The following is a 21,343-nucleotide window of genomic DNA, read 5'->3' as shown; positions in this document are numbered from 1 at the left end:
TTGCACAAGCAGTGAAACAAATGAAGAGTGGCAAAGCACCAGGTGTAGATAACATTATCCCAGAAGCCCTAAAGGTAGATCCAGATTTAACAGCGGAAATCATGGAGCCACTTCTAACCCTAATATGGAACGAAGAACACCTTCCTGAGGAATGAAAGAAGGGTGTCCTCATCAAGATACCGAAGAAGGGTGACCTCTCAGATTGCAATAACTGGAGGGGAATAACGTTGCTCTCGTATGGGGGAAAAGTGATGTTGAGAGTCATACTGAAAAGAATAAACATAGCTGTCGACAGGAGACTACGTCGGTCTACTGTGGATCAGATTAACACACTAAGGCTAATCATTGAACAATTCGCTGAGTATCAGACATCTCTGTATATACTTTTCATTGATTTTGAAAAGGCCTTTGACTCTTGTCAACTGGAGGAAAATGTGGAAGGCTATGGAAAAGTTTGGAATTCCACAAAAGATAGTCTTACACAGGCAATGTATGATGGATATACTTGTCAAGTAGAACATAAAGGGAAGCTGTCTGAACCTTTTGCTGTAAAATCTGGAGTAAGACAAGGATGTTTACTGTTGCCAATCTTGTTTATCATGCCACTGGATTGTATGCTGAGAGAGGCAACAAACAAAAAGCAAGGCATTCAGTGGGGATTAAATAACAGATTGGAAGAACTGGATTATGCGGATGATCTCTGTCTTCTTGCAGAATGTTTTCAGGACATAAAAATCAAACTGCATGACTTAAAAATAGAAGCTAAAGAAGTAGGCTTAAAGATTAATAACAAAAAGACTAAGGAAATGCGCATAAACCATCCTAACAATTGTAGCTTGACTCTAGATGGAATGGATATAGAAAGGTTAAAGGAATTTTGCTACTTAGGAAGCATGGTAAGCCAGGATGGAGGTGCTTTTAGAGATGTGGTAAGTCGTATAAATAAAGCCAAAGGAGCTTTTGCACAGTTATGACCAATATGGAGATCCCCTCACATTCATATAAAAACGAAGCTAAGGATATTGAACTCAAATGTTAAGTCTGTGTTACTGTATGGAAGTGAGACCTGGAAAGTGACCAAAGACATCACCACACGGTTACAGACTTTTATAAATTGGTGTTTGAGGTACATTATGAGAATATGGTGGCCAAAGACCATCTCAAACAAAGATCTTTGGGACGCCACAAGTCAAAGTCCCATACAGGAACAGATAACGAGAAGAAAATGGAGAAGGATTGGGCACACCCTGAGAAGACCACAAGAAAGTATCACAAGGCAGGCACTGAGTTGGAATTACAAGGCAGTCACAGGCAAGGCAGACCGAGGTTTACCTGGAAAAGAACCACAGACAAGGAGATTGCTGGAGTTAACAAGACATGGAGGGAGGTGAAAGCATTGGCGGCAGATAGAACAAGCTGGAGAAAATTCGTCGAGGCCCTATGTTCCACCTGGAATTAAAGGAAATAAGCTAAGCTAGGAAGCTTCTTTAGGTTGGTGATCATGAAATAAATCGTCATTATTTACAATTATTTTATTTTATTTATACATTTATCCCAATATATAAATTTTATTCTACAATTGATAATTGACTTAAATATTGCAACTGTGGTCATTTCTTTATCAGATGAATATATTTATTTGCATCAAAATCATCCTCTATGTCCTCTTCAATCTTCAACTTCTCCTTTGGCTTACGTCTCTCAATTCTCAATTTTCTTTCAAGTTCAGACAAAGTAGAGAGATCCAAGGGTAACTGTAAGAAAACAAGCAAATATATTAATTAATTTCAGTCCATATCCACATTCCTCTTTGAAAGTTTTACTTTACGTTTAGACAACACTGGCATGAATTAGAGGGCAGAAACAGAGATTAATAAAAACAGAATACTCTTCTCTCTTCATCACAGATGACTAGATTAGGGAAATAATAGTTATTTATTGAAATCTTTACTGTCACATGCTATTAACTACTTTAAAATCAACATAAAATATTTAATACTAATACTACTACTACTAATAATAATAATAATAATAATAACAAATCATCATCACCACCACCATGACCACCACAACAGTTTCCACACAATTATGTTAGGCAAATATAATCTCTCTCTATTTCACTCTATCTTTCCACAATTCCTTATTCACCAATGTGTTCCAGTACAGGGGTCCAGTTGCCAAGTGCATTCATCATAATCTGTTTCTTTCTAAGACTTAAAAAAAAAAAAAAAAAAAAAAAAAAAAATTGTAATCCCCTTCTTAACCATGACATTCTTTCTTCATTCATTCGTGTAACATGTCCAAACCATTTACACCTATATCTCTCAATTTCTGCACTCGACAAATCCACATTAATTTTACTACTACACCTGCTTTACTCCATTATCTATAATTTAACACAAGTATATGGTTCAAGTTCATATTCAATTCTACAAAGTTCTTCTAATTCCAAATCTTTCTTCTCTCTCTCTTTTTTACTAGTGGTTTAACGTCACGCTAATACATCAAAGGTTTTCGGTGATGCAAGGATGGGAAAGGGCTAGGATTGGAAAAGTAGTGGCCAAAGTCTTAATTAAGGTATATTTAACTAGTGTGAAAATGGGAAATCATGGAAAACCATCTTCAGGCCTGCTGATGGTGGGATTCAAACCCACCATCTCCCAAATACAAGCTTACAGCTACACGACCCTAACCGCACAGATAGCATGCTTGGTTCTTCTCTTTTCACAGTCCTTTAGCAGGTGTGCAACTTCTGATTTTTTGCATAAAACGCATGAATTTTTCTTTTTTTCTTAAATTTTTATTCATTCTTATCAGTAATGGACAATGCATACTACCATTACACATAATAATTACGATTACATAAAGTATTCCAAGAACTGCGATTGATGAGGGGAGAACCCATCTATGAAGAAGGCAGTGTGTGAAAACAAGGAGTTAGCTCTTGTCCTTGTCTTTTTGTTTCTTCCCCTGCCTTCACACAGAAGCCTATATTCGGTTCCAACCAGATTAAAGATTTAAATTTTGAACTGAGATCTGGTTTACTCAGGCTTGAGACATCAACCGAGAAGTTGTCATGGGAGACAGTGGACCTGATCAAGAAAGTCAAGCAATACGACTTACTAAGCATTCATGTTGACCACACATGGCACTCCAATCCCTGCAGGCCAAAGCCTGTGGCTTTTGCTTCATCTTCATCAGACGGAGAAAGAAAAATTGCTCTACAAGGAGATTTTGAAATTTTTATGGTGCAAATGTTGGGAAGAGGTAAAAATCATAGAAAGAGAGGCAAAAAGGAGCAGACACAGAGGGGCTCTCTTAATATATGGCCTGCTCTAACTTAGTCTCAAAACAAACTAGTGTTCAATCTCAGAATCTTTCAGAGAAGGAAAATGGACAGTCTACAGGTATTTTTACAGAAGATACACCTCAAAAGAATCACTGGGTAAGCAAGTGTATGTGAGAAAGTAGGAGACAATTGTGGTACTTGCAAGTACTACTGAGATGTGGAAGTGAGTACTGGGATATTTCTAACATAGGAACTGGTAGGTTATATTGTTGGTAGAGTGGTTGTTGTTGATTGACTATCAGTCCACAGACTGTTCTGATGCAATTCTCCATGCCACCCTATCCTGTGCTAACATTTTCATTTCTATGTAACTACTACATCACACATCTACTCTAATCTATTTGTCATATTCATACCTTGATCTCCTCCTACCAGTTTTACTGCCTACACTTCCCTCAAAAACCAACTGGACTGAGCTCGATAGCTACAGTTGCTTACGTGCGGCCAGTATCCAGTAATCGGGAGACAGTGGATTCGAGCCCCACTGTCGGCAGCCCTGAAGATGGTTTTCTGTGGTTTCCCATTTTCACACCAGGCAAATGCCGGGGATGTATCTTAATTAAGGCCATAGCCACTCCCTTCCACTCCCTAGGACTTTCCTGTCCCATAATCACCATAAGACCTATCTGTGTCGGTGCGACATAAAAAAAAAAAAAAAAAAAAAAAAAATTGGACAAGTCCTGTGTGGCTTAAAGATGTGTTCCATCATTCTATCTCTTCTTCTGGTCAAATTTGATCTATGCATCGCACCTTCAGCATTCATCTATAACACCACATTTCCTTTTTCTGAGCTAGTTATCATCCATGTTCCACTCCATACAATGCCCCATTCCAGATGAAAGTCTTAAAAAAAAAAAAAAAAAAAAAACAATATGGTGAGAAGGACAAATTGCAGACAGTTGACGGATGTAACAACTTTACCACAAGAAGCATTTGATGGAGATCATACAGTTATGGCAGCAATCAATCAATCACTACTATCTGCATTTAGGGCAGTCGCCCAGGTGGCAGATTCCTTAGTCTTTTCTTAAATGATTGCAAAGAAACTGGAAATTTATTGAACATCACCCCTGGTAAGTTATTCCAAACCTTAACTCCTCTTCCTATAAACAAATATTTCTCCCAATTTGTCCTCTTGAATTCCAACTTTATCTTCATACTGCGATCTTTCCTACTTTTAAAGACACCAATCCAACTTATTTGTCTACTAATGTCATTCCATGCCATCTCTCCAATGACAGCTCGGAACATACCACTTATTACAGGTCATTATCCTCATGGTTAACCCGTATTGAATACTGTTATTAACAACTTTGTTACGTTACGGAGAGTGACCATAACCTCATTCTGCCTCTGCTGATACGGTGGGGCAAAAACTAACAAGGGATTCATACCAAAAGATACACAGATTTGTTATTTGCTCCACAAATGATAATAATCATACATGTCCATACACTAATAAATACCATAGGCCTAATACTGAATTGCATGATCATCAATAATTAATGATGAAAACACAATAGCTAGTCTAGGCCATAGTTTCCTCAGAATAATACATAGATGACAAAGTATCCATGGCTCAGGCGGCAGCACGGTGGCCTCTCGCCGCTGGGTTCTGTGGTTCAAATCCTGGTCACTCCATGTGAGATAAGTGCTGGACAAAGCGGAGGTGGGACACGTATTTATTAAAACAAAACTTCCCGATGATTACGAGCAATTCAAGATCTTGCGTAATGAGGCAAAACAAATCATTAGAAACACTAAAGTGAAGTATACGTACAACATCTTCCATAGCTGTACGAGCACCTCAGCTTCTTGGGGTGCTGCAAAACCACTTGGTATTGGAGTCAATCACTCTCTAGATAGCCAGATGCCTGTTACTCCATCTGAATTAAGTGAATATTATATGGCATCAGTCTCTAACTTCAACTCTCTGAAAGTATCAAAAACTGCCAAACATTATAGTAGATCTATCACTCCAAGTAACAGAGAAATTCTATTTCATGTTCGTCTCTTGAAGATAAGTTTCCTCCAGTCTTCTTTGGAGAGTTCTCTCACTACTCGAACTTAGTGGAGTTGATTTCCAGCTTAACGGTGGTGGGTGGTGTGATAGTTGCAAAGAATTTTGAAGCCGTAAGAAGTGATCATCTCTTGCTGATGTTACTCTATTTCGGCCTGATCCTGGTCTTCTTAAATAGCCTCCAGTTTCCCTGTACCTTCTCATAGTTTTAGAAATCAAGGAAGGTGTAGTTCTCAACACTTCTGCACCATAATGCATGCTGTGACTAGCTTCTACAACAGCAACAGGTTTTATAGCTTCCTTAGCTTTCTTCAGGACTTTATGGCATATTTACTCCAAAAAGCTGACTATGATAAAGACAGAAACATTTTACAAACACATGTGATTGAAAAGGGTACAATACAACACCACAACAATAAATGAGAAGAGCTAGGTGGGGTGGGGACGACATTGCCTCACATCTCGTAACATGCTTCCCAGGCTGTGTGAGAAAAACAATTAAGGCTAGTGCAATAAACAATCCAAACTTCATCGTTTGCTCACAAAACAAAGCCAACAACCTGTCCCGTCCAAAATTATAGGGTAAAATGCTAAACTTTGATTAAACAGATAATTAACCCATAGTTTCTTCAGCATTTTTAAAAATCAATTAATTTCTTCTTACCTTGATTATTGCACGAGGTTCATTATACCTAATGTTTATACTGGAACCATCAGGTGCAACCACTACTGTTGGATATGTTCGAGCATAAGTTAGTCTATGTGTTTTACATATATCAGCAGTATGGCTATTTAAATATCGAAGAGGAAGATATGCAGGAAGATACTTGGTGCATGGGCAATGGCAAAACCTGTAACATAATGGTAAAACAATTATATTTTCTTTACTCTTAAAGTTGTTATCCTAGTGCAGTAATGAGCAATTTATTCAGTCGGTTTTTTATTACAGTAGAACACCACTGCTCTGACCTACACTGGTTCGACTCTCTGCATAGTCAACCATGACACAGTATATGGTAGCCATACTGGCACTTGAAATTGACATTCAACACATTGTTGAGTCAGCTGGTGATACTTCACCACCCAGTGTCATTCTGATTCTTTGCTTAGTGAGTGTTAAAGCACTGTTTCTTGACAAGGTTAAACAGCGTTTATGATTTGTAATAAAAATTTACCTTCTGTATGCATACTCGTCACACATTATGATAATCAAAAAGCGTAATCATGTTATGCTGACTTTAGAAGTTGAAAGTGCTCGAAAGATTAGACCAAGGCGAGTCCCTATAAAATATCATATGAGGTAGATGTGGTCATTACTATAATTAAAGAATGGTAGAAGAAAGGTATGAACTAGAAAGTCATAAAATGACTGTCTTTAAGGCAGAAGGACTTAGAAATCGTAGAACATTGAAAAAGTCTAAATTTGAACTATTAGATCATGCTTTGTGGGTGTGGTTTTTCCAGGTAAGAATAAAAGGAACTCTATTGTCTGGCTCCATTATCAGAGAAACAGGGCTTAATTTTGAATAAAAAAATTATAATTTTATTGCGAGTAAAGGCAGGTTGCATCACTGGAAAAAAATATCATAGGCTTCAAAATGTGGTGATTTCAGGTGAGAAGTTATCAGCTGATGACGTACCTTCAAGTACATTTGTTGCACGATTTGAAAAAACTGTTAAGGAATATGACATAACACCTGATCAAAAGTATAACATTGATGAATGGGACCTGAACTATAAGATACAGCCACAAAGAATTCCTGCAGCACAAAACAACACTGTGAAAAGGACAAAACTTGCAAGAAAAATGGAAGAAGTCTGACACATCAAAGAATTACATAGATTTCAATTCCCACAGGGAACTGGAAATATTTGTCCTGAATGAGTAAATTCATAATTCTAATATAATTGTCCCACTGTTGGAAATGATGAGCTTTTCAGCTAACTCATTGGAATCAAATTTCTGATGGCCTAGCAGGCATCAATTTATGGAAAATGGACCAAGTCTCTCATAGTGCAATAGCAATGCCTAAGGCTCCAAGTAGCTTATGCAGTGGCCTTCACTACATGCACTAGTCATGCATCTTGGTAGATGCGCTAGTTACCAACTGATGAGCCGAAATTGGCGCACCGGTGTGAAATTCTAGCAATCAAGAATGAGTTAGCTGGAAAATTTATCATTTTCAATAACGGACCAATTATACTGGAATTACATCCAAGATTGATGGTATCGAAAAGAGAGTGAAGGGTCACAATGGGCAAGAAAAAATGAAAGACTGCCGGCTGAGTGGCTCAGACGGTTGAGGAGCTGGCCTTCTGACCCCAACTTGGCAGGTTTGATCCTCGCTCAGTCTGGCGCTATTTGAAGGTGCTCAAATACGTCAGCTTCATGTTGGTAGATTTACTGGCATGTAAAAGAAAACCTGCAGGACTAAATTCCGGCACCTCGGCGCCTCCGAAAACCAAAAATGTAGTTAGGAGGACGTAAAGCCAATGACATTATTATTAAATTGAAATACTCCCTAGGCGTTGGAAACCTAATACCGTTGGGGTCAAAATGGAACAAGAGTTGACCAAGGAAGATTAGACAGGTAAGATGACAGCGAGGAGCCAGACACAAATTCAGCTATGGGAACCATAGTCGCCAACCCACTGTTCCACTTTTAATCATCTCTTTGGACAAGCAGGGGATACCCAGGATTTGTTCTACTGCTCCCACCTGCAAGGGAACTTGCAAAGGAGAGAGTGATTTATGCTACTTACAGCAATGCTAACGGTAGTCATAAATTACTGTTCTTTATAATCGGCAAATCAAAAACATTGAGGGCATTTTCAAGAATATTAATTTGTCATCCTTGCATTATCGCCATAAAAATTTGGCCTGGATAGAGAGCAGCCTTTTTAAGTAATGGTTTATAGTACTTTATGCCTGCAGTTGAACAATATTTGAAGATAAAACAACTTGTACTTGCCCTTTTGGTGTTAGATAACGTGCTATCACATCCATTTGAACAGGAACTAAAAAAGGGGAAAATGAAAGCAGTATATCTTCCATCCAACATCACTGCTCTCATCCAGCCAATGAATCAAGAGGTAATTGAAAATATCTCTGGAAATATACTGCATATATAGAAGATATGTTTATAGTCTGCAATCTGTCTGAGACAAATTAAATTTTAATAAAGGCTAAAGGATGCTCTTTACACAATTGCTAAGGCTTGGGATATATAAAAGCATCAACACTTTAAATATTGTGGCATAAACTTTGGCCGAAATGGAAGTTGAAATTGATCAAAATGAAGATACATAGGCAAATGTCCAAGATTTGCAAATCTTGAGGGAGGGGGGGGCAACATTGATGAGAGGCTTTCTGAAACTGATGTTAACTGTACAATGGAAGAAGAACTGGGCAATGATCAGATCATCGCAGCAATTTGCTTTATGTCACACCGACACAGATAGGTCTTATGGAGATGATAGGATAGGAAAGGCCAAGGAGTGAAAAGAAAGCAGCCGTGGCCTTAATTAAGGTACAGCCCCAGCATTTACCTGGTGTGAAAATGAGAAACCACGAACCCACTGTCTCTCGGATGCAAGCTCACAGCCGCGTGCCTCTAACCGCACGGCCAACTCGCCCGGTCTCTGTGGGTAGGAGCAGTAGTCATAAAAGGCGACTAAATAGAGGCCCTAGGGGCTCTTAACTTGGGAGTCTGGGTTGGTGACCATGAGGCCCTTAGCTGATTGCTTCCACTTACTTGTGCCAGGCACCTCACTTTCATCTATCCTTTTCAATCTTCCTTGGTCAACTCTTGTTCTTTACCGATGGTATTAGAGCATTCAAGGTCTAGGGAGTCTTTCATTTTTCATGCCCTTCGTGGCCCTTGTCTTTCTTTGGCCAATACCTCCATTTTTCAAAGTGTCAGATGCCTTCAATTTTTTCTCCCTGATTAGTGTTATAAAGCGGATGGTTTCCTAGTTGTACTTCCTCTTAAAATAATAATCACCACCACTCTCCAGAGTGCAGATAATACTGAAAAATAAGATAATGAAAATAACAAATCTCCCGGTCGAGTATCCTATGCAGACATCAAGCAGGCTTTAGATTTAGCTCTTCTGTACATTGAATAGAATTCTTGTTCCATGCCTATGGACATTTTGTGTCTAAGGAAATGGAAGGATATAGCAGCAAAATCTTAAGTGTCAGCTACCCCAGACAAACGAGCATTACCGACTTTTCTCATTCATAAATGTTTAAGGTATGCTTATTTATATTGCTCTTATGGTACTTTTATTAGTATGTACAGTATTACAGCAAATACTATTGCTCCACTGGCAAGTTGACCTTCCTTGTGTTCCCTCATGCCCTCAATCCTGAAGGTAACGGATTAATGAGATACTACTGTAATAAGTAATAAGTAGAGCACAGATTTCCATGCATTATCAAATCTCAAAATATGCATGCAATCATGCACTATCAAATGATGTAACATGCACAATAAACTAGAAAATATGCACTTTCAAAATTCAGTTCAACATTGTTATATTTTCATTTCCTTTTGAAACACTGTGTAACAACTAATTTCTCCACATTTTCTTCATTTAATTTTATCTGACAGAACACGCCTGAACACAGAAAAATGAAGTGACAGGTTCGTACTTAAATGAAGACATTTAGGACGAAGTATATCTGAAGTTATCTCTTAAAAAAAATAACTTTCAGAAACTCCTTTCCCTCAATCCATTTAGACACGAGGTTTCTTCGTAGACTTTTAACCGGTGGCGTGATACCAACAATCACAGCACAGTCCAACACTAAATTACAATTTGAAGCATGTAAGCGAGCTACTTTCCAAATCCCTTCTTTTCTCAATTATTTTGGCCTCAGACGTGTGACCAGTGAGAGTTCGGAGTTTGGGGTAGGAAATTCCTGGAAAACAAAACAGGTTTCAGTGAAAAACCAAGGTTTGTAAGCTGCTATCTCAGTACTGCAGTGTCACAGAAATGTGATTCAAGTTTTGATTTCTTCGTCTAAAAAAAAAAAGCTGTCATTTAGTAATGCAAAATTTACGGTTAAGATTTTACTCGGACACCTTATTTCTAAAGATTAGAGCGTTCGACGCGGGGTCTCTCTGCTCATGTCAATCTTTACGAAAACAACGGACAAGAAAGTGCTTGGCTAACTGGATTATAGGTCCTCTATGCATCTAACTTTGGTTGTCGAGCAGTATGCCACTAATATATTTTCTTTCTCCCTCAATGATAAACAAATAACATGGACGTACGGTCCCAAATTCTGCAAAGCAATGTTCAAAAAAGGCACTCTCATGTAGCCTAAGTTAATATATGTGTCAAAGTCAGAAAAAAAGTCGTATAATCCAATATAAACGTCCAATTATTTGCTATTAAATCCAAAATTTTCAGAATATGCATTATGCATAAATTTTCTCCCAAAAAAGGCCAAAACATGCAAACATGCAAGGAAAAAGTACAGTTATTTGGAATTGATTAGTCATTAAACAAATATTTGCATAAGTTTCAGAAGTGTAACCAGCTTATTTAGGAACATGCAATTGCATGAAAATCCGGCCTCTAGTAATAAGCAATTCACTACGAGTAATGGGAAATTTATAAAAAGAAGCAATACAATCATCAGTCATGAATAACACCAACACCAGTTTATGACGCTAAACAAATTCCTACTGAAGTGCTTTCATCTATTTTGGAAATGGCTGTTCTTGGTAACTGACAACGAGGATAGGAACATTTGATGTCTTGAGCAATGGCGAATGAATGAATGAAAAAATAAACTATAATTAGTCATGACTTACACTAAAATCATTTTATGTCAAATGAATAACCCTACTGGAGTGTTTTCAATCATTTTGGAAATGGCTGTTCTTTCAGAAACTGACAACCACAACTTGATGTCTCAAGTTCTAAAACCAACATTGTGATTAGAAAGATATTTTTTTAATTTATTGATCTGCCTGACATTACAGGTGACCACAGAGATCCAGAATATTAACACAAATTTATAAAATAATAGCCTACAGTAACTTAGTTATGATTAAAGAAAATTAAATATAAATACCAAAAGGAATCTGTGGTTTATGGTGCAGTGTGTGTTAAAATGAGGACAGCTGTAAATGGTTGTTTCAATATCTTGATGGATCCCTACAGTGCTCTAAGAGCAACAGCATGGATGATATCTTTGCTGATTCTGAGTATGTTGCAGATATAGAGAAAGAAAGAGGTAATTGTGCCCCTGCCTCCAAACACAAGTCCCATGACTTCAAGGTTCTTCAAGTGATAAGCCTAATTATTATGAAAGTAGGGACTACATGGGTTGTATCTAGGCTATCGTTTTTCCCTTTGTCGATTTCTACTAGCTGCGTCGCGTAAGTCTTGAATCTGACTGTTGGATTGATTATATACCTGATTTTTCTTTTTTCATCAAATAAGAGGATGTCTATTTGCCACATGAAGCCAGTAGCAGAGATGCCATGAACTTCCTCATGGAAAACTATGCCAAACTCTTTCAAGCTCTTGGCCAGGATGGAAAGAATGTCCAGCACTAATCAGAGTTTCTTTGTATGGGTGGTATGTAGTATCCTAAGATGTGAGGGGGAGAGTTTGATCTTGTTGTGTCAATGGTTACTGTCAAAGGTCCTACCTGGAATAACTTGACCACTGCTACATTGCCATCATCTTGAGGTCTTCACGTCTTTCACTTCCACTGATCCCAATTATCTACCCCCCCCCCCTGGTGAATAAGCTGATAGGTCATAAAATGAACTAATCTGGTTAACCACATAATCAGATAGGGTCTATCTCAAAATGTAGATATGTGTTTACCAGTTTATGCACAAATGTAAAGGATGTATAGGAGAATAAACTGGTGTAGATATCTCATTTTTGCTAATGTGACTTATCAACTTATTCACTGGGGTCAGTGAATTAGTTTTTTCTTTTTGCTATTTGCTTTACGTCACATCGACACAGATAGGTCTTATGGCGACGACAGAGAATTATTAACGGTATTCATATAGTGCAAAATACTTCAAATGTGTTGCCTTGAGAGAGTTGATTGTTGAACATGTTGCTTCCCTAGACAACTGAAGGGTTTGTGTCATGTGAAGCAACATAAACCACAGGAAAACTTTGTGTTCTAACACCTTGCTCTGCATCCTCAGAAGTAAACAACATATTTTCTAATAATACCTAAAAGTTTTAATTTAATTTTACTAAATTATTATAAAATGGTACCCTCTTTTGTCGACTGAAGGGATGCTATGCACCATAATATACCGAGAAATAATTCAGGTTGTCATATTTAAGTAGAACATTGATATTTTTCCGGGAAAAGATTAGGCAAAATAAAGTAATAAAACCAACAAGAAACGGGAATATTTCACGAAAAATAAAATAAAGTGTAAAGAAAGGCGAAGAAAGACAAATAAGAAATTAAGTGGTGGTGGTTATTATTGTTTTAAGAGGAAGTAAAACTGGATAACCATCCTCTTATTACACTAATCAGAAGGAAAGTGAGGAAGTCCAACACTTCGAAGAATGAACATACCGTCACAAGAAACGGAATTGCCATGAAGGGCGTGAAAATGACTTTCTTGCCCTCGAACGTTACTGATCAAGATGTAGCTCTATCTGTAAACAGTTAGCAAAAGGCTATAGGATTTTAAATGAGATAATCCCATAATTAATGTCAATCAACACTTTTTATGGATCACAAGTAAGGATTTTTCGATTAATAAGCTAATTAACAGAATCTATAAATCACAAAGACGACAACATTCTCTCTAGTCAACTTAATGAGAGTCTATTACGGTACAGAAAAAAGAGAATATTGTCACGTATTTTACAATGGAAGGAAATGTGATCAGCAAACAAAAAGAAGATGCCCAAATTCAACAGTATCGTTTTTATGTAGGAACATTTAACATTTCTACAAAATATTACGCATCGGTCTAGAATCATAAATAAATACAGTAATGAAAATATATTTTACACGCATTGCAGGTTATAACATTTGATCGCATGGATGTATATACAAAATACGGCCTAACATTCCGAAGATGGTGTATATGGGTAAAAAGAAAGTACTCACTTTGACAACAAATTTAATTTCATTTTTCTAGTAAGTCAGTAAAGAGTGAGAAGAAAACTTGAGGTATTATTAATACACACTCACATAACCTTAAACTTCCGTCCAAAACAAAAGATAGTCGCTAGGTCGCTACAACATAACGATAGAGTAAATCGTTGCCTACGCTATAATACAAGGCCTGGAAATAGAGTCCGTAAAACGCTATAGAAGTGGTCACACTGCAGTTCGTTGACGGGCCGCTAGGATCGCTACCTTGCCCCCTGTTTACCAGGTTCGCGCCTTTAAACGTGTGTATTGAGTTGGTTGTGAATGTGTGTATTCTTGTGATAATAAGCACTCGCAGGTTCAATCATGGTTTATTGCTGTGTTCCTTATTGTCATTCACGACAAATTAAAGGTAGTGGAATTTCATTTCACAAGTTTCCAGTGAATAGTGCTTTAAAAGAACGGTGGCTTGTTGCTATATCTCGCAGAGGAGACAAGCCGGGATCTCTCTGGGTTCCTACAGAAAAATCGAGGGTGTGCAGTAAACACTTCAGAGAAGAAGACTTTAGTATAAGTACATCTAAAAAGACGCTCCTGCCTAATGAAGTCCCTTCAGTTTTTACACAAACACAAACACAAACAAGTCACTTTAAAATTTAGGAAAGCTCCTAAGAAAAGACAGCTTGAAAAAACGGACAGTGAAAATGAGTACATAAGAAATAAGAGAAAATGTGTGGAACAATCGGATTCTCCTCTTCCTGATTATACTGGAGAATCTGACCTGATAATTGTAGGCACCAAAACAGTAGGTACACAGTTTTCTCCCGTCCTAAAATCAACAGTACCAAAATACATTACCAGGAAATTAAGGAAGGAGATCAGAAGAAATAGAAAGCACGTGACAATTATTAAGAAGTTGCGCGTAAAAATTCGTGACTTGGAAGCAGAACTTAGTAAGGTAAAGAAGGATCCCGGAAATCTTGCAAGTCGAGTTTCTAAAATTCAGAAGGAAGCTGAGGGAGGTAATATGAAAGCAAACTTTTTGTTAGAACAACTTCAGAGCTTTGGAAAAAAGAAATGTAAATACCAGGAGACTACAGTTAAAATTTGTGTCCCGAGAGCATTAAAGACAGGAACAGTTTAAAAGAAACAATTTCTTTCATGGAGCATTTTATGAAGTGGTTCGATGCCCATGATGTCTGCAACACCTCGTATGGGACATATTCCAGGAATGAGAACAAACTGGCATTTTTCAGCATTGAAGATGAACGCCTCAGTTGGTTAATAAACGATTTCCTGTCATATATCAAGAACATTCAAATGCATCCAGAGAAAGAGAAAAGATTCACGAGGAAACGTATCAGGCGTTGGTCTTGACTACCCAATCCACTGTGGCCTGCGTAAAATACCTCATAAGTATAAATTTTCATTATGTCTTGACGAGGAATCTAACAAGCGATGATATCGAGTTTTTTCTTTAGCCACCTACGGCGCAAAGCGGGATACAATGACACAATGGACGCAAGGTCATGTATTAACGCAATCGAAACAACGCTCCATACAGGAGCGGCATCAAAACATGGCAATGTTGAGCTGAGGGATGAAAATAAGATCCGCAGTGTACGAACCAGTTTACTACAACCAAGAATGTGCCAGATGGATGAAAGATATAGAAGGAATGACAGTCGCGATGATGTGCAAATTCCGCAGCTTCCTGAACACGTAATGTCTATCATTGCAAAACCCTTGCAAGGTAAATTACATCAGATCTGTGTGAACAATACTTTTTTATTTAAGTGTTCGCTAGTACATAAATATGATTAATTTGTTTCAGATTCAACAGCTACAATACCTGGTATTTCTCTAGCTATGGTAGCAGGATACTTAGTGCGTGTGGTAGAAGAACCAACTGACTGTGAAGGCTGTTTAGAACATATCACTTCTCCAGCTAGTGAAAGTCCAACATTGTGTCTTATTCGCTTTCAAGATCGAGGAGCCCTCAGATACCCGAAATCATCGTTTGTGGCTCTTCTGCAGCGCATGACGGAATTTGTTACCTCTGCTGTACAGTATTTACCCCGACGACAGTTACTAAAAATGTGTACGTTTTTTCTGAAAACAAGGTTCATCAGTGAAATTAAGTGTAGAGAGTGTAAAGACGACAAACTACCTCTGTTTCTACTCCAAAAATTTCTGAGACCTCTATTAGACAACATTGCTTCGAGCCACTCAAGTAGAAGTGAGAAAGTTTTGAAACTCGATAAGAAGCCCCTGAGTAGGAAAGTTTTAGAACTGTAGACACCTACAACATTCAGCTCTCTTTATTTAGGATATAATTTACTTATAGACATACACGGCCATGCGAACACAAGGGGGCAACAGCGCGATCCTAGTGGCTGAACGGTGAACTAAGGTGGCACCCGTTTTCATTAGTGCATTTCAAGGCCTTGTATTATAACGTAGGCAACGGAGTAAATAAACAGCTTTCCAAAGATGATCTAGATGAAAGATAAACTTATCGTTTCAATGCTAAGAGGATTATATATTCACGCCAGAATGAAAACAAATCTAAAAATTTTAAGAGTCCCAGAAATTGACTGTTTCAAGTTATACGTATATGATATATGGGAGCAAAATATTCTGCACTGCAGTATAATCAACGCCATCAATACTCAAACCGAAGTAGCGAATTCTCTACTCCCTGCAAAAGAGTAATGTGGCTGGTAGGGAAACAACGGTGGTGGTGGTGGTGGTGATTATTGTTTTGGGAGAGAACATTGCCAAAAGAAAATTCTGGTCGCATGTACGAAGTATGTCGGGATTTGACATTATTTGATCCTAGGAAACGAAGTATGTCGGGATTTGACATTATTTGACCCTGGGAATTAATAGACACGGTATAAGGCCCCGACCCTGCTGCGAATTGAACCCAGGGCTCTCTTAACCAAAGGCTACGATGCTGACTATTCGGCCAACGAGCCGCACCAATTTCAAAGCAATGTATTACCGTTAAAATAAATTTATATTTATGCTCATTTATGGCTGTATATCCAGTTTCCCTTTTTTTTAACATCCATTTACTGTACCGTATTAATATCGGTCTGTACTCCAGTTATAACAACCTACATGTATTCATCACAAGACAAATACAGTAGGTAGCCTACAACCTAACTTACAAATTACAGACAATATATTTAACTTATAGAACTGTCTGGCTCAATGGCTAAATGGTTAGCATGCTGGCCTTTGGTCACAGGGGTCCTGGGTTCGATTCCTGGCAGGGTTGGGAATTTTAACCATCATTGGTTAGTTATTTGGTTAATTGGTTAGTTAATTTTGCTGGCACGGGAGCTGGGTGTACGTTTCGTCTTCATCATCATTCCGTCCTCATCATGACACGTCACAGGTGTCGAATCAAAAGACCTGCACCTGGCGAGCCGAACATGTCCTTGGACACTCCCGGCACAAAAAGCCATACGCCATTTCATTTATGGAAGTCACATTGATGTTCCATGAACCTCTTAGCAAACTTGGAGCAGAATCGTATACAAGCTCCTGAAACGGACTACCCTTTCTCATATCAGTTCTGTAAACTGATTATAGGGCTTACCCCTGTAATCAAGGGGTACAACTGTAACAAACATGGTTGGAAATCTGGGAAAAATCATCTTGTAAGGTCGCTCATATTCAACATCCAGCCTAGTATATCTAATTGCCTATGGTACTGTAGGGGTACATAAACATGTCGCCATATCACTACACTAATCCGTTTACAATTCAATCAGGCATAGGGTGACCAACACTAAATTTTCAAATGGAGGACAGACTCTTGATAAAAGGAGGATTTTTCGTAAAAATGGAGGACAAATGGAATTTTCATTTTTAAATATAAAGTTTAGTATTACGTTCCTTATAACTGTTATGTTGATAAAGATGCTGAAGTTGTAGATATGTTATGCTGATACATATTGACTGCGCACACTTTCGACAGCAAAGATTAATTTTTTTCTACCCAACATACATACAATAAATAATTGTAAAGCTCTCCACATGGCATGTTTTTAAAGTTGTATCTCACTATTATAATACCCTTAACTGACTCGGTCAGCAAACGGTTTCTTTCCTGTGACCACTGTTGTATTAATCAGGGAAAACAGTCTTTCAATGGTTGCGTTGCAACCTGGAATAGTGAATAAAACTCACAAATTTTAAGCCACTCATTAAATGTTTCAGTGTCAGGGCTACATTCAAAAAACTCATTAAAAATCTCAAAAAAACTCTGAAAATTGCAAAATTGGTCAAAAAGTTTAGAATGGTCAACACCTTTAGATTGCAAATACTCAGACAAAGAAGAACATCTTCAAACTTAATGTCTTACATACTATGAAGCTTCATCCATTGGAAACACTTAAATTCTTCCATTATAGGGTTTGTCCACTTTAATAGATGTCAAAAGCACATTTCATAAAAACCAACATGTTCTACAAATGCAGTGCATCCTCTTTCAAAGCCGTTTTCTGTGAGGGAGTTCAGAAATTGTTTGACTTTAAGGGGCATGCACTTATTTTCCATCCTATCATAAAACCTTACTTCGGTGAATACCCATCTCAGTCCATCTGAAAGCCAAGGGTGGAAGGGAGAACATGAATTAATTGGTGTACTTGCGATTGCAGTGCAAGATTTCATCACTGACAAAATCAGAGCACATGTGCATCGAATGGCCAAGTGAGTAAATAAATTCTGATTTCAATTACAGGATACACCAATATGTATTTGTAACCAGTCGATCAGTAATACGAATCATCTGTTATTTGAATGTAAACACGCTGAAATACAATGAAAACAGCTTATACAGTAATTGATTAAGCAGAACATAGCCTTTTCAACAAGGCTCTCTTGCCTAATATAAAATCCTGCAGAAATTCTGGTTAAAATAGTAACGGACTACCTCGATCATTGAGACCTGCACTTATAAAATTCAGTACTGGTACCTTACATGAAGGTATGATCTTGAAAAATTCATTGATGAGATACAACACCTCAATCAAATCAGTAGTATAATTAATTCAAAAGGTAGATCATGTTTATTAAAAGTCACAGGTGGATGATGTAAACAAATCAAAAAGAGGAAGCGTTCGAATAACAGTTGAAGTTCGATAACACTGTGTGGAGACTGGGTAAAGTGCTATGCAATGCCCAACAAATCATGCCAAACAAGAAAAGGAATTTAAGCTCCTGGAAGGAACAGTCCAATGTTGATATAATTTCGTATGCGTGCATACTATTGGCGGGTATGTAGATTATTATAGAGTTGCCATGATCTGTGGAAGCTAAAACGGCTGCCAGAATGCATTAGTATTAGGCCTGATAGTGTGTATAAGGATTGTGCACAGTGTTAGATGGTTAGTGAGAACTTTGAAGAACCATATAGAATGTTGTGTGCGAAAATGTTACCAGTATGTGACAGATTTTGAAAGGGGCCTCACTGTGAGTCTACACATAGCTTTGTGGGCGAATCATGTAATATGCAGGCACGTGGCGCATTCGGATATGACAGTGGCCCCATATTGGACTGAATGGGAACATGACGGAAACCACACATCAAGATTCCGGTCTACCAAATCTGACCACTCCAAGAGAGGATTGCTGTATTGTGTGCCAAGCACATCTTAAGCCTTTCACATCTGCACCTGCCATGGACTCACTACAACACACTTTGTGTCATCCTTCATTATTGGTTATAGACTAGCAGCAGCCGGACTACTGAATTGCTGTCCCATACATAGGCTGCCGTTCAGACCACAACATATACAGATGCATTTGGAGTGCTGTCGTACCTGGGAAGCAAGGTCCGCTGACAAGTGGTGTTGCATGATTTTTCGGCGATGAATCTCGGTTTTGCACTACCTTGAATGACCATCATCTGTGAGTATGGCAGCGCCAAGGGGAGAGGACGCATTCTTCCAATGTTTTGGAGACACACTGGTGTTACTTCTGGTGCCATGGTGTGCGGAGCCCTTGGGTATGACTTCAGGTCACTGCTGGTAGTGATTCATGGAACTGATGGCACAACAGTATGACACGAACATCCTGGGTCTTCATGTTTTATTTCTCATGAAACAGTGTCCTAGTACTGTACCCTCTTTCAATAGGACAATGCTCGTCCATACACAGCACATGTCTCTATGAACTGCCTGCATGAATGTTGAGATACTTCCTTGGCCACCAAGAGCTCCCTATCTATCCTCAATAGAACACGTGTAGGACCAGGTCAGACATCAACTCCATCCCGGTGCCAATATCCAGAATATCGGCCAGTTACAACAGTTCTGGGCCAACTTGTCTCAGGAGAGGATGCAACAGCTGTATGACACCCTTCCTAACAATCACAGCATGCATCCAAGCCCAAAGGAGTGCAAAGTCCAACTGACAAAGGACCAGCAGTCTACTGATATTGCCAGGATTGTTGTATATTTCACTTAATTTTGTAATTACCGGTACCAAAATAATATAACATAACCTCTGAATACATTGTTTCATTTAATTTCCTATCCTCCTTCTACTTGCTTAACCCCTTTTGTCAGTCTGTACTTTGCCCTTACTGCAATGTACTCTTACAGACCAACCCTCTCCTTATCATCCACTTTCCTTCACTGGTTATTCTAGCAAGTAGGATTGATGTATTTTTGAGTTGTATGTTTTCAAAGGATATTCTTCCTTAGCGTACATCGCACAGTGTTGCAGAATCTTTTTTGTATGTTGAAGAAAAAAATTTCTTTTTAAACTTTAAACTCTCTGTGAGCATTACTTCCACTTACTTGTCCCAGGCTTCTCTTGTCAGATTTTCTGTCAGCCTTACTTGGTCAATTCCTATTCAATTTTGACCTCAATAGTTTTAGTTCAGCGAAGCCCAGGGAGGCATATATTTTTTAGCCTTTCAACTTTTCTTTGAGATCCTTACCCTTGTTTCACCAATCTCTAATTCTTCCTTTCTCTTTCTTTGATTAGTATTAGTACAGACCAGTTATCTCGTTATATTGTTCTTGAAACATCTATCATTACCACCAAACTGACTATGCCTGACAAAAGCCCTGTATACAACAGTCACAAAGACTTTTCTCTAATGTTTACACTTATTTCAAAGAAGTCAATAGTCATGAAAATGAACATGTAAAGGTGACTATTGGATCCACACAGAGATCTCTTTTTACAGACACTCCCGAGATATGGGCACGCCTCAGATAAGGACATATTTTTATGTCCCAGCTGAAGTAACATAGAAATAATGATGAAATCAACTCTTGTTTATGGACACTCTCAGATAACTGTTTGAGAGTTGTAAAACTGGCTTTATCTCTTGACTACAGACCGAACAGGGATTTTGAGACCTAATAAACTATGCTGGCTGTTACAAAAATGAAAAGAAAAATGTTCAGGAATGTACAGAAGGATTGACTAGAAGAAGTGTTGCCGAAAATCATACAATGAAGACTTGAGCCTTGCATGGAGCATGAAACGTCAAAGGATCAAGCAGGGTTGTTTTTTGTTTTTTTTACAATTTGTTTTACGTTGCACCGACACAGATAGGTCTTATAGCAGCAATACAATAGGAAAGGCCTAGGAGTAGGAATGAAGTGGCCATGGCCTTAATTAAGGTACAGCCCCAGCATTTGCCTGGTGTGAAAATGGCAAACCACAGAAAACCATTTTTAGGCCAGCCGACAGTGGGATTCGAACCCACTATCCCCTGCATGCAAGCTCACAGCTGCGCGCACCTAACCACACGGCAAACTCACCCGGTCAAACAGGTTTTAAAAAGGGCCATCGGTTGTACAACAGAGAGGGTAAGAGAATGACAAAAGGAGAT

The 21,343-nt window shown here is 38.3% G+C and overlaps 1 protein-coding gene across 3 annotated transcripts; it reads right to left on the bottom strand.

Annotated features, from left to right (window-relative positions):
- Positions 1-1,527: 1,527 nt before the first annotated feature.
- Positions 1,528-13,615, bottom strand: mRpL55 (mitochondrial ribosomal protein L55). 3 transcript variants are annotated; one of them, XM_067152008.2, is made up of 3 exons: positions 12,636-12,685; positions 6,034-6,220; positions 1,528-1,754 (listed from the first exon to the last, which is right to left on the bottom strand). In XM_067152008.2, exons 1-3 carry the CDS (start codon positions 12,668-12,670, stop codon positions 1,611-1,613), a joined length of 366 nt encoding a protein of 121 aa, XP_067008109.1. In that variant the 5' UTR covers positions 12,671-12,685; the 3' UTR covers positions 1,528-1,610. The 3 variants fall into 3 exon arrangements, with proteins under 3 accessions (XP_067008109.1, XP_067008115.1, XP_067008121.1); XM_067152014.2 differs by lacking the exon at positions 12,636-12,685 and adding an exon at positions 13,492-13,615 and having other exon boundaries at positions 1,530-1,754; XM_067152020.2 differs by lacking the exon at positions 12,636-12,685 and adding an exon at positions 13,576-13,609 and having other exon boundaries at positions 1,530-1,754.
- Between the last annotated feature and the right edge of the window lie 7,728 nt (positions 13,616-21,343).

The sequence above is a fragment of the Anabrus simplex genome, chromosome 1, assembly GCF_040414725.1.
Source record: "Anabrus simplex isolate iqAnaSimp1 chromosome 1, ASM4041472v1, whole genome shotgun sequence".
Taxonomy (NCBI): domain Eukaryota; kingdom Metazoa; phylum Arthropoda; class Insecta; order Orthoptera; family Tettigoniidae; genus Anabrus; species Anabrus simplex.
The sequence above is the reverse complement of the archived record's forward strand: the minus strand, read 5'-3'. Positions and strand labels throughout refer to the sequence as shown.